This window comes from Petaurus breviceps, unplaced genomic scaffold (assembly GCF_028583685.1).
Source record: "Petaurus breviceps papuanus isolate PSGF00001 unplaced genomic scaffold, PetGlider_PUasm1.0 115, whole genome shotgun sequence".
NCBI classification, from domain to species: domain Eukaryota; kingdom Metazoa; phylum Chordata; class Mammalia; order Diprotodontia; family Petauridae; genus Petaurus; species Petaurus breviceps.
In genome coordinates this window covers 4,362,359-4,377,216 of record NW_027185612.1, presented here as the reverse complement: position 1 = coordinate 4,377,216, position 14,858 = coordinate 4,362,359, and the positions used below count along the sequence as shown (strand labels likewise).

Here is a 14,858-nt window from a genome sequence, read left to right as displayed (position 1 = left end):
ATTTCTCCTCAAACTAATCAATTTCCCACACAACTACCAAAACAATAATCTATAAGATGACAGAATAGCTTAAAGGCCAGCTCTAACCCCTTCATTTTACAGATGAGGAAACTGAAGCCCAGAGAAGCAAAGTGATTTGCCCATGTACTTGGCTGTCCTCTATTCCTGAAATGCTCTACCCATCACCTCCGCCTTCTAGTTTCTCTGGCTTCCCTCAAAATTTAACCCAAGTCCTTTCTGTAGAAGGCCAGTTTCTAGTCAGCCCACTTCCTGGTATCTTGCCCTCTCAGATTGTCTTCTATTCACTCTGTATCTATCTTACAAGCATCTAGTTCTTTTCATGTAGTTTCCCCCACTAGAATATAAGCTCTTTGAGGGCAGGAATTGTTTTTGCCTTCCTTTGTGTCCCCAGAAATTAGAACAGTACCTGGTATATGGTAAGTACTTAATAATTACTCATTGGCAAACTGACTTACTTGGGAGGACCAGGAAAGACCTCAAGCAGAATATGGTATTTTAATTGAGTCTTAAAGGAAACCAGGGATTCCAAGGGGCAGAAGTGAGGAAGGAAAGCATTCCAGGCATGAAAGACAACCTATGCCAAGGCATGGAAACAGGAGATGGAGTGTCAGTATATGTAACAGCAAGAAAGCTAGTTTAGATGGATTGTAGAGTACATGGAAAGGAAAAATGTATAATAAACTACAAAATGTAGGATGATGTCAGGTTTTCATAACTCTAAAAGCCAGCAGAGAAATTTATATTTGAACCTGGAAGTAACAGGGAGTCACTGGCATTTGAGGAGGAAGAAGGTGGTGACATGATCAGAATTTCACTCTAGGAAAATTACTTTGTGAAACCAGCCCTACCTATCTCACAAGGCTGTTAAGGATCACACAAAATAATCTATGTGAAAGCTTTTTTCTGTAAATTGTAAACTATGACACACATGTAACACATTCTTTTTAAAAACAACATTTCTATAGCCTTTTAAGGTTTACTCAGCACTTTCTTCCCAGCAATCCTATAAGGTAAGTCCTTATTCTGAATGCAGATTTCCTGGTTCCTAGCCTAGTGTTCTCTCTACTATGGTGGATGTGTATGTTTGAAGAGATTTTTATATAAAACTTTCTCCAACTTTCTCCATCTGACAGTTTTGTTGAAAACTTCTCTTTTCACAGTAGGTGGTGCTATTGCTCCAAAAAACAATCCACAGCTCAAGCACACAAAAAAATTTCTTACCTCTGGATGAAAGAAAATTTCAGGTCCAAGAAACCTTTCATAACCAACATCTATAATGAATTTCTTCTGGTTGATTGCATTGATGCCTGTGTATTGTTTGATCCATTTACGTGAGTCTACATCATATTTAGCAAATTCTTTAACTATGTCAGGGCAGATATAACAGTATTTCTCCTGCACAAAACATGAAGATCACCAGACATTAAGGACTAACTAAAGTGTATTCCCTCAGTCAAAAAATACAGTAGCATTATGCAATAGCCAAACTTCTAACATGCAACCTATGACTAACAAAAAACAAAAGGCTATATTTATTGTCTTCTGTGTTTAAAGATATTCCTTACAGTAATTTATCTTGAGCACGGGAATAACTAACAGTCTGATATTCAACCAGCAAACTGATACAAAATATCCTTTGATTTATAGCTTAGTTGTGCCTCTGCCCATCTCAGAATTCTGCCACATAATTTGATACTTCATTTCAAAGTACTATTTTCAGCTAGCCACCATATTGTTGCTTCTCTTTAGCTTCCCACACATCAAATGTTTGGATATCTTGCTATCGCCAATTTTTCATGTGGCAGTAAGCATTCCTTCCATGATGCAGACTGGCCAGAACCCAGTGCTTCTTCGTTGGGGGGTCTTGTCTGTTCATTGTACTTCACAGAGGGCACTGATCAAACTATGAGAGGTGTAACATCTCTAGAGCATGGGTAGATCTGGACACCACAACCCTCAGCTCGATGTGGACTACCTTCCAAACTCTTAGTCTTCTGAAAGACACATTGTCTTCTTGAGTATGTTTTCCAATTCCTTTGTCAATCAGTATCTTTGCAACCAGACAGCAAATTGCTTCGGTAACAGAAATCTGTGAAAGGTTAAAGCTCTACATTCTCAACAAAAATAACTGGCCACATACAGCGTTTCCTAGGAACAGACTTACATATGAATTTGATCATCTTCAGATTGAGAATTAGTCCACTGTCATTTGCAAACTCTATAGAGAAGTGCGTAAAGTGTTTACCCATGGCTTCCTGAGTATATAAATAGAATCTTGAGGAATCTCAGCCTACTGAACTGAATATAATATGTAGAATATAAGCATCTTGAGGGCAGGTTTCATTTTTACTTTTATATTTCCAGTGTCTGGATCAAGGTTACTGTTTATTAAATGCTTGTTGACTGAACTGAACTGAATCCTGGTGAATTTCTCTTGATATTTCAACCACCAAAAAAGGCCAGGACAAAAAATTGTACTATACTAAGATGGTGCTAAAAACTTCACAAAAGTTTATCAACCACCTACAGACCTATACATTTGTGAGGTATGTTGTAGTGGGGATTCTTTTTTTAAGTTATGACACCTTTGAAATCTTTGGCACCTCTAAATTTGTGTGATTCTGATTTTTAGTTTTATGTAAATAGGACAGTTAAATATGAACAAATTTTGGTGATAGTATTTTCCCCCTAAAATATTAAATATGAAATCATGTTTTTAAACATTTATTATGGGGGGATGAAAATTGGCTTAATTTCCTTTATTTTGTTTCAAAATTTCCCTGATTTCAATGTTGCATACACTATTAGTCATCATCAATATGTGCTACTTTTAAGGGGGTTTTTTCCTTTCTTTTCTCTATTACAAGGAAAGACTCAGAAGGCATAAATAAAACTTTGAATAAAAAACAAAACAAAATGTATATGACACCACCCCAGACACACATCCTACAAGTATGCCATATCCCCAGATGCCCCTCCATTCCCCCCCCCAAAAAAAATCATCCCAAACCCTAACATTTATAAGCTCTGTCAATTTGTTCCCATGGCAAAATTAGTTTGGGAAACATAAGAAGGTAGAGGTGGGAAGTTCAAAATAAAACACGAGAAAGCATAACTGCAGACTGTTTCCTTTAGGCTAGAATACTTTCTATAGTTTTCTTTTACCCTACTCCTCCAAGTTAAAAATTAAGGGAAATTAATATTTCACCCACATTTTAAAACAACTGTGAAAATAACATTCAAATTAAGCTTTATGAAATTAATCTTCAAGAGTAAATATGGTAAATTTTCTGTTCAGTTAAACCTGCTGAATGCAACTGGTTTTGTGCCTGAAAGGAAAATGCTGAATAAACCACCAAGGATAAGGGTGATCTCACTTTCCTATTTGTATCTCCAGCACCTAAGCACAGTGCCTGCCACTTAGTAGAAGCTAAAAAGTCAGTTAACAATAATTTATTAAGTACTTTCTATAAGGCAAGCACTGTGCTAAGAGCTGAGGATATAAAGGAAAAAGACAGTCTCTGCCCTTAAGGAGTTCTCAGTCTAATGAGAGAGACATGAAAACAATTATGTACAAATAAGATATATATTTGGAGATAATCAAAAGAAGGAAGGGAGTACCCTTAAGGGGAATCAGGAAAGGTTTCCTAAAGGTGGAATTTTAGCTGGGACTTGAAGGGCGATTTGTGAGGGGGGAGGGGGAAGGCAGACTGGCAGGAGTCCAGCTCCGTGGGGCTAGCCAATGGAAAAGCAGAGTCAAGAGATGGAGTGTCTCGTTTGGTGAATATTAAGGAGGTCAGTGTCACTAGACCTCAGGGTTTGAGTGAGGGGGAAGAATGCAAGAAAGGAGTAAAGTGTAAGAGTGGAAAAATAGGATAGGACCAGGTGGCACAGGGGATAGAGTGCCAGGCCTGAAGTCATTAAGACATCTTCCTGAGTTCAAATCTGGCCTCAGACACTTACTATTACCTTAAGTAAGTCATTTTAACCCTGTTTGCCTGAATTTCCTCATCTGTAAAATAAGCTGGAAAAGGACATGGAAAGAATCAATTAGTATTCCTGGGACCCCAAGAGAAATTTTAAGGGCCCTATAGGGACCAAGAACAATTTTCACTCCTCTAAAGTTAAATCAAATTCTTACATGTGGGTTGAGAACAGAAGAGCCTCTTAGTAAGAAAGGGAGAGGATAATTACCCCACCCTGTAAGGGTCCATGCCAATTTGAAACACTTGGTATCCAATTGAGCTTAGAGCAGGGGATATGCTTAATGGGAGAAGAAGAGGGTGAAGATTCTCACGAGAAAAAATGGTGACAATAAGAGAACACTAAGCAGCCTCTGATAAACTCAGACATCCTGGCCCAGATGAATTATGTCTTCTGGTACTAAAGGGTCACAGATTATAAGATTTAGAACTGGAAAGGATACAAGCAGTTATTGGATTCAACTGATTCATTGTACAGATGAGGAAATGAAGGCCTCAGAGGGATTGACTTTAATTTTTTTCTCTTTTTTTTTTACTTAAGTATTTATATTCTCTCCCTCTCTCCTTTCCAGAACTAGGGAAAAACAAAACGCAAATTAAAGCAAAACAAATAAAATTATAACAGATATGCTGCAAAGCAATGATTATATCAACTATCATATCACCTCCATATCTTACAACTCTTGGTAGCATTATGCAACAGTTTTTCAGAAGGGCTCTGCTGAGGTTTGGTTGGGGTTTTTTTTAGTTTTTTGTTTTCTTAAGTAACAAAGAAATGAGAAAAGAGAGGAATAACAATAAGGGTTAGTAGTGACACGACCAGCAATAGGGTGCTATTGAATCTAAGGGGAACAGGGAACTGATGCCACTTCTGACAGCCCAAACTCATTGTAGACTTCTGGACCAGCACTGAAAGATGGCTGTCACTACATTTTCTACCTAGTAGCCAACACTTTTCAGATTTCCTAACTAGAAATCACTCAAGAAAGCAGTCTCTCACCTTTAGAGTATGGGGAGAAATGTCTTTCCATCAACTTCCCCCTTATTTGTCCCTTTCACCTGAGTTGCCTAATGCCCAGAAAGGACTTCACCCAAAGGCCAAACCTCTGGGGATGTTGATAACCTACCTGAACTTATCACTTATTACCAAACTTCCACCTGGTCATATTCTCCCTATCCTAGTGATTCTGAATCACCAGGTGTCATTATTCAAATTCATCCCTCATTGCCTGCACTGTTATTACCATTCCTCACAAGCCAGCTCCTCCTTCTCTCCAGTGTCCTACTCAAAATTTATCTACCCTTTTCACTGTGCTCTCTGAAAAGTGCATGCTCCATATGTAATAAATTTAGTTTCATCCTAAATCTTTATCTTTCCTACATCTTATATCTTCAGGCTTACATTGAGACCTGGCTTCACCCTAATAACACAGCTTCTTTGGTAACCCTTCCCAGTACTGTTGTTCTAGTACCTTCATTCCCCCCAGCTCCCTGACTGAGGTGGAATTGGAATATTCCTGGCTCCCCATTGCCACTTCCATACTCTTCCTTTTGCCACCATCATTTAATAACCTCTAATTTGAGGTTCAATGAATCCACACCCATCACCCAATCAAAATTCTGATAGCTGTTGTCTACTGACCTCTTCCTTAACTCCTACCCTTAAACTAAGAGATTTCGATAGATATTAATATTCCCTCAAACACCCTGACCTCCAAGTTATATCATCCATAAATGCACTATTTCCATGTTTATGAACTGTGAAATTTCCTTATCTGATCACACTCTTATTCCACCTTCCTCTCTGCCTTTCAACTTTAAACCCTGTTTTTTTGTCCTCACCCTAACTTCAGTCTCTTGACCTCTCAGTCAGTGAGGGATGAATTTGAATAATGACATCTGATGATTCAGAATCACTAGGGTAGGGAGAATATGACCAGGTGAAAGTTTGGCAATAAGTAATAAGTTCAGGTAGGTTATCAACATCCCCAGAGGTTTGGCCTTTGGGTGAAGTCCTCTCTGAGCATTAGGCAACTCAGGTGAAAGGGATAAATAAGGGGGAGTTGATGGAAAGACATTTCTCACCACTCTAAAGGTGAGAAACTGCTTTCTTGAGTGATTTCTAGTTGGGAAATCTGAAAAGAGTTGGCTACTAGGTAGAAAATGTAATGATAGCCCCTTCTTCTATGGCTAATCTTGCCCTGACAAGCCTCAACTCTGGATTACTCCTATCATCTGCTTTCCTCACTTCTATTTGTGTTATTGAATGAAGCTGGAGAAAATCATGAAACATTGCTTACTGGTTCTGCTACAGGTTTATGTTACATAATCTTAACTGGGACCTCATCGCAGCAAAGCAGTCCTTTTACACCTCTCATTTTGACTCTTGGTCCCACTTACCACAACAATTTTTTTTTAAAGCAATTGGGGTTAAGTAACTTGCTCAAGGTTACAGGCCAGTTATTTCTGGGTGTGGTGCTAAGTATCAGAGCCTGGATTCAATCCCAGGTCATCCCAACTCTGGGGCCGGTGCTCTTACTCACTGAGCCACCTGGCCACCCCTAAGCAATTGGGGTTAAGTAACTTGCTCAAGGTTATACGGCCAGGTGTTTCTGGGTGGATGCTAAGTGTCTGAACCCAGATTTGATCCCAGGTCATCCCGACTCTGGGGCCAGTGCTCTTACTTGCTGTGCTACCGGGCTGCCCCATCCACAACAATTTTTAACAAACTTTTTAATTCCTCCTCCAACGCCCCATCTAATTAGAGGGCTGAACTTACCCCTCTCTAGAACAAGACAGTCAATTTAAATAGGAAAACACACTTTAAAAAGTCCAAAAGAAGTGTGGAGTTCCCTACCAAAAAAGGAACTAAGTAGTTGGAATTGGTTACTCTAGAAATCTAGGCAAATAGGAAAACATTATGCTATGGACATAAGGTTTTCAAAGAAATTGTCTGAACTCATGGCACAGTAAGAGAAGTAAGTAGTCTAGATCTGCTCAATGTTTTGGTTTTTTTAATGAGCACAGATAAGTTCCCAAAGTGTACTCTAGGCAAATTTCCAGTCACTAATATTCTATTTTTTTCATTCAATTTTATTTTATTTGTATTTCCAAATTGTCTCCCTCCTATCTCTACCTCCTCCACCTACTGAGAACTAGATAAACAAAATCAATTTTGAAAAATAATACCAAGGGGTGGCTAGGTAGCACAGTGAATAGAGCACCAGCCCTGGAGTCAGGAGAACCTGAGTTCAAATCCAGCTTAGACACTTAACACTAGCCATGTAACCTCGGGCAAGTCACTTAACCCCAATTACCCTGCCCTCCCCCCATCCAAAAAGCAAAAATAAAAAAAAAATAAGCAAAACAAATTTCTACATCAGCCTTGTCTAAAATATATATACAAACATATGCATTATACACATGCTATCACATATTTATACATGTGTATACATATGTGTATATAAATGTGTGTGTATCTATATACACACATGTATGTGCATGCTTCAGTCTGTACCCCAAGTCTTATCAACTCTCTGCAGGTGCACAGCATGTTTCATAATGAGTGTTGTAGAACTGTGGTTGGTTACACTGTGTTGAGTTCCTAAGTTTTTCAAAGTTGTTTTTCTTTAGAGTACTGTTGTATAAACTGTTTTCCTGGTTCTGATCACTTCACTTTGTATCAGTTCATACAACTCTTTCCAGATTTTTCTAAAACCATCCCCTTCATCATTTCTTATGCACCACAGAATCCCATCACACACACACACACACACACACACACACACACACATTCCATAACCTGTTCAGCTTTTCATTGTTTCTAATTCTTTGCCACACAAAAAGAGCAGACACCAGTGTGCTAGAGATAAAACATTCATACTTTTTATATCAGCTTTTATATTCATAATGTATACAATAATGAACAGGTAATTCATACTTAAGCATTCAACAATGCAAAAGTTACCTCAAAATAACTGGTATGACACAAAGGAAATACATTAAAAAGCTAATTGTCCAATTATAAAATTTTAAAATTCTTTTAAATAATAATTTTTCTTTAGTACATCCCTGCTAGAACATCCAAGAAGGAGAATTTCTCCAGTAGCCACCCAAATATATCCCACACACACCCTCTGGGCTTCCTCCCCAAGAATATCTGTTACTCCCAGGTTCTTTGGTCTGTGGTACCATAACAAAATAATTCATGGATCCATGACCTGTGTGCATCCATTAGCAAACAGTCAGTAGATATAATTAGCAAGAGAATTTGCTAAAATGGCATAGTAAGAATAGTGGTAACAAAATATTCCCTCCATACAACTGGGCACACTCTTCCACTCATATACACACTGTCCATGGGAAGAGTGGCTACAGAGTACAAAGGCAATGAAGAACAAATGCAGAAATAACTGTGCAAAGGCAACTCATGACTCCAGAACTGCAGGGTCTGGAAGTCCTTTCTCTCTTCAGAGGATCCTCTCCACAGTCCAACTCTGGATCACCAAGGCTGGCATTCTCTTAACTCCACAGCCAGCTCCCTTCTCTGCTGCCAGAGAATCCACTCTTGGAGGCTGCTTCTTGTCTTTCTGTACCTTTGTCTGTTTAGAATGCGTGTTTCTGCTCCCCAGTGGATACAGTCTCTCCTACTGGTCAAGCAGTTCCCCTTACAAGTCACATGGCAATGGAGGTAGACAAAGAATAAAGGAGCCCCCCCACCACCACCCTGCCCTGAAGGGGACTCCCCCATAAGTAGCTCCTTACAGTCACTTCCCCAAAACTGCTGAATTCATCCAGGGCTTAGCTATTCAAAGTCCATAGGTATTTTTTTGCTTGTCCAGTGAGGTTGCTTCCTTTAATTCCATCAAAAAAAGGTTGTACTTTATGAAGGAAATCTTCAGGTATCAATGCCTCACTATCTAGATTAACTAATCTTTAGTTTCTGCGACTTCATAAACTTGGGAGGAATTAGGAAGGCTATTTAAACCTCCACTTCCTTAAAGCATTCCTGACACTCTTCTTCATGGAATGTATCATACATCTATATTCATCTGATTTGTCTTTGCTTCCATCTTCTTTGCATTTCTTTTTAAAATCCAAGTTAATTTAGTAAATTCTCTGTGTATTCACATCAGTTTCTTCAGACAGTTACTGTTCCTTGATGTCTCTGGAACTTTTTCTCTGTGACCTTACTATTTCATTCTTAATAATTTCCCACATCTCTTGGTCTGACTAACCCTAGAAAATTTTAGTCTCTAGGATCCTACCTATTTTTCCTATGAACCTTTCAAATCTGTTCTCTTAAAATTTTGGGTTTATGTCAAGACCATATTCAACTTTCTTCTTTTTCTCTATCACAAATTCTAAAGAAAAATCATCAATTTCCACCCCCATCCACCCCCATCATTTCCACACAAGCAACCATGGAACTCTCCCATTCACATACAATTTCCAGGAAATTTAGTTTGAGAAATTTAGGAAAGGCTAGATTATATTTACCCTTCTTCACTTTTTATATTCCCAGTGATATTCCATGCTTTTTTCCCCATGGATAACCCTTCTATTGTTAAGGGAGATCAACAGCTCATACCCAGGGACTGATTGCAGTAATAACCACCAATGCCTGAATAATTCCATTTTTAGACTTTTTTTTGAGGAGCCAAGACAAAATTAATAAAAATAAAAGACTGGAGTATGCCAGTATCTAAAGTCCCTTCTAGCCTGAGCTTCCTTTATAGGTTCCAACAATTGCTCTCCCACCTTTATGATGAGTACTAAAAGTCTTTAAAGGACTTCCTGTATTTTTAAATAAGAGAAACTGGGCATTGGACAAATTTGTACTTTTCTTTAAAACTATCTTCATCTTTTTTTTTAACTGCCTAAAAATATGATACCTTTAAAAAGTCAGTCAATCTCTCAAATTTGTATTATTTAACAATATAGAAGATGATCACACTTGAATGCCAGCCTTCTAGTTAAGTAGGTATTTTGTTTAACTGAGAGTTGACCAAAATAAATCTTTGCTTCAAACCTTATTATAAAAAGACTCTCAGAAATGTCCTGGGTCCTGGGTCCAACTTAATAATAAAGTACTATGAATGTAATTAATTTTTTAAAAATAGTTTATCATTTTTGTAGAAGACTGGAAATGCAGCAGATATGCAACATGGTAGAATATGTACCAACTCCAGAACTATCCTGAAAGTAACAATACACTAAATCCATGATGTTAGCTTTTTAAAAAATTTGTCTTTCCCAAAAAGTGCCCCAAAAAAATCCCAGCAAATTGAAGGTTATTACTTCATTAGAACTCATATAGCTCAAGTTCCAATACATGTGTTCTTATTCATACTAGTGATTAGAATGTCCTGCTTCAGACCTACAGTACTATTTTAGATCCTAAATCTAATTCTTATTTAACATTCTACAAGAATACTTTTTAACTTCAGTTTAACCTTGAGAGGCAGCATGGTAGAGTATAGAGAGCTGGCCTTCAAGTCAAGACAGACCTGAATTCAAGTCCTGTCTCTGATTCTAAGAAAATCTCTTTAAAGCTTTAGGTGTACTTAAGTCAGGTTATAAATTCAATGCATCTACATAGGACTTTCAGGAGATTCTTCCCCCTCCCCACTCTGATTATTATCCCCATTAATCTTCCCCTACAATGTTAACAATATTTGTTCAGCATATTTGCTCCTCCCACTCATTTCCCTCTAAGGACTAAGGGGCAGTGGGGGACAAGGAGGAGGGGCAGACAAGAATAGAGCTTAGGATTCAGAACTCAGACACAGTTCAGAGAAGTTTAAGGCTACTAATTGTCCTATTTCTGCTTCACAGAGGTTATTAACAGTATTATTTCTGCTTCACAGTGGTTTAAACAGTTTTTTGTGGTCTAGGCTGGAACCCTAACCATCATTTAAAAACTGTTTCTATGGGAAAATACATTCCAAATTCCAAACAACTTTTGGAATACAGGCCACTCCTATATTTACTTTAAAAAAAAAAGGGAAAACATAAGAGGAGAGGCATTACGTAAAAGAAAAAAATTATAACCCCTAGAAAACCCAAAACCCATCTCTGTCATCCCCAAACTGACCAATTTTACATTAATTTTACCTTAATGGCTTTTGCTGTCTCCAGTGATTGCTCAGGAGGAATTCCCACCTCCCTCTCCCTTAGGAGCTGTTGAATGAAATATGTAATATCTCTACCTGCAATAGGGATGTGTTTGATGCAGCTTCCAATTACATAACCTTCTGCCTAGGAAGAAAGAAAAAGAGCTTGGTAAAAAAAATTCCTTTTGGGGGCAGCTAGGTGGCACAGTGAATAGAGCACTAGCCCTGAGGTCAGGAGGACCTAAGTTCAAATATGGCCTCAGATACTGGACACTGTGTGACCTTGGGCAAGTCACTTAACCCCACTTGCCTTGCCTTTCTTCTTGCAAAAAAAAAAAGGAAAAAAATTCCTTTTAAAGTTCTTCTACTCAGTATATACTTTTAGTTTACTTAGTCATCTATAATTTACTAAACTCCCATTGTGTGCAAAACAATATTGGGTTTCTTAAAAATTAACATATAAAAATTGCTTTAAAACTAAAACCTCAGTAACCTGAGAAATTGTAAACAATACTTTCACTATGGGTATTTAAGCAAAAACTATGTAAGAAATTCCATTACTTACAAGATAAGATATTCAGCAAAAACAAGTTTTCTTCTCACTAAAAGAAAGACTTTTCCCATTTATAAAATGTTAATTCAACTGATTTTGCACATCTACTATTGGTATACCTCTAAAAAGTGTTATTGATGTAGTTGAGAAGCCACAGGATTTAGGAAAAAACCTGCATTTAAATTCTAATTAAAACTCTTACTACTGACTCTACCTTTCTGAAATTCAGTTTCTTCTGCTATAAAAATGGAATAGTAATACTTATATTACCTAGTTCACAAGGTTGTTTCAGGAATCAAATGAGACATGACATGCATAAAGCTTTGTAAACTATAAATTACTTTATAAATGTGAGAAGTTATTGTTAATAATAATAAGTGATTATCATCATTCAAAAATAAACAAACAACCTCAAGTACTTTAAAGAACATTATGTTTTCTATTTAAAGCAATATAAGTCAACGCTACCTTAGCCATTTTTTTTTTCAATAGTGTCTGACTCTTCATGATACCATTGGGGTTTTCTTGGCAAAGATATTGGAGTGGACTGCCATTTCCTTCCCCAGCTCATTTTACAGATGAGGAAACTGAGGCAAATAGGGGAAAGTGTCTTGCCCAGGGTCACACAGTTAGGGTCTGAGGCCGTATTTGAACTCAGGTCCTCCTGACTCCAGGCCCAGAGCTCTATTCACTGCGCCCTCTCCTGTCTACCGTCACCTTAACCAAAAGCTGGCTGGTCTCATATGTAAACATATTCTCTCCCTCTGCCACTACACTATGCCATCTGCATAGGGAACTATTCTCTATAAAGCATGAGAAAAGGGAGATACCAAACATCACAATATATTGACAAAAAGTTCCTCAATTTTTGAGTACTACTGCTCATAGGAATCCTAGTAATAGCCAGTGCTGACTCCAGAAGAACACTAACATTAGCAGTAATACAAAATTAGTCCCAAAAAGATCAGAAAATGCAAAGGCATCTCTCTAATCAGCCTTCAGGATAAATATTCTCAGAGGGGAACTATTCAAAGCATCTCCACATTGCTCTAAATCAGAGGAACTTAACCTGGGATCCACCAACAATAGGTATCAGAAAGAACCTATGAATTTTGATTGGAAAAGACATCTTTATTTTCACTAACCTCTAGGTTTCCTTTGTAATGCTATGTATTTTATTTTATATACAATTAAAAACATTATTCTATGGGGCAAAGACAAGATGGCATAGTACAGGCCAGGACCCAGTTGAACTCTCCCAACACTCCCCTCCAAACAACTTTAAAATAATAACTAAAATCAAATGTTGGGTAGCAGAGCCAACAAAAAGTCAGAGAGAGACATTTATCCAGCCTAAGACAATTTAGGAAATCCACAGGAGAGGTAGGTGCAGGCCCAGCATGCAGCAGGAACACTGATAGTGGCCATGATAGCAATAGCACCAGCAGCTTCAGGAACTCTCAAACCAGAGAAAAAAAGGGGTTGGACAACTAGTCCAACTAGAAAAAGATTAAAGAGGTCCCTTTGCTGGCACTGGATGCAACTGGTGTTGACTGCCTACTCTATTGCCCATAAGCAGCTCTGGATCACAGTTCCAGGTAAAGAGGAGTGCTAACACTTGCAGCTGCAGAAGAGCAGGGTAAAGACCAGGCCACAGACCTAAAGCACAGTGACAACATCTCTTCCTAGGTCACACCACTTTGGAAGCACTGAAAACTTGCAGACCCCCAGAAGCAGCTCTGAAAATAGCAGCATGAAAAAGCCTGAAGCCTGACACAGTGCTTCCCCAACCCCAAGGTGAACACAGCCCAACTTTAACATAAAATTCAAGATCAAGAAATAGGCTAGGAAAATGAGCAAACAACAACAAAAAAAAATCTGACCATAAAAAGCTACTAAGGTGGCAGGGAAGATCAAGACATAAACTTAGAAGACAACAATGTTACTACAGCTACAACCATCCCTCATAGGAAAATGCTAATCAGACCCAAGCCCAACAAGAAATCCTGCAAGTGTTAAAGAAAGCAATAAGAGTGGGAGAAGAAAAACTGGAAAAAGAAATTAGGGTGATGTAAGAAAATTATTAATGAGAGTTGAGTTTCATAAAAAAGGCACATAAAAAGAAAATACTAAAGAAAATAATTCCTTGAAAAAAAGAATTGGTCAAATGGTAAAAGAGGCATAAACATTCACTGAAGAAAAGAACTTCTTTAAAAAAAAATTGGCCAAATGGAAAAAGAGGCACAAAAGCTCACTAAAGAAAATAATTCCTTAAAAATCAGAACTGGACAAGCAGAAGCCAATGATTCCAAGAGACTTCAGGAAACAATAAAAAAAGTCAAAAGAATGAAAAAATTGAAGAAAAAATGTGAACTATCTCACTGGAAAAACAACAGACCTGTAATATTAATTGAGGAGCAATAAATTAAGATTTGATGAACTACCTGAAAGCCATGATCAAACAAAGAGTCTAAACATCATATATTTCAAAAAATTATGAAGGAAAACTGCCCCTATATCTTAGATCCAGAGGGTAAAATAGAAACTGAAAGAATCCACCAATCAATTCCTGAAAGATAACCCAAAAGGAAAACTTATAGGAATATTATAGCCAAATTCCAAAGCTTCCAGGTCAAGGAGAAAAGACTGCAAACATCTAGAAAGAAACAATTCAAATATCATGGAGTCACAGTAAAGATTACACAAGATTTAGCAGGTCCTATGTAAAAGGAGCAGAGGGATTCTTAGAAGGCAAAGAAGCTAGCATTACAACAAAGAATAACCTACCTTGCAAAACTGAGTATAATCCTTCAGGGGAAAAATGGACATTTAATGAAACAGAGGACATACAAACACATAAAAGAGGAACATAAGGAAGAGCTTTTATAATGAAGAAGAAAATGGGTGAAGGGGGCTGCAAGCAATACTTGAATCATTCCCATCAAAATTGGTTCAAAGAGGGAAGAATATATAGATATAGATATAGATAATATACATAATATATGTACATATACACACACATATCTATACATTTATATTTATAAGTTGGCTATAGAAATCTATCTTACCCAATAGGGAAATAGGGGAAGACAGGGATAAGAGGCATGAGATAGGCTTGGGGTGAGAGGAGGAAGGTAGTACTGAGGACGATACAAGGGAGGATGGATTGAAGGAGACAGTAGCCAG

General features: G+C 37.7%; 1 protein-coding gene across 4 annotated transcripts in view; it reads right to left on the bottom strand.

Annotated features, from left to right (window-relative positions):
* ACTR3B (actin related protein 3B) overlaps positions 1-14,858 on the bottom strand; it is a 114,075-nt gene that overhangs the window by 44,935 nt on the left and 54,282 nt on the right. For 2 of the 4 annotated variants that reach the window (XM_069084339.1, XM_069084321.1), the window contains 2 exons: positions 11,121-11,264; positions 1,243-1,416 (listed from right to left, as the gene is read on the bottom strand). The exons of 1 other annotated variant lie outside the window; for it this stretch is intronic. In XM_069084339.1, coding sequence (XP_068940440.1) covers positions 1,243-1,416; positions 11,121-11,264 — 318 coding nt within the window. The remainder of the gene's footprint in view (positions 1-1,242; positions 1,417-11,120; positions 11,265-14,858) is intronic. One more of the 4 variants, XM_069084331.1, reaches the window with a different exon arrangement.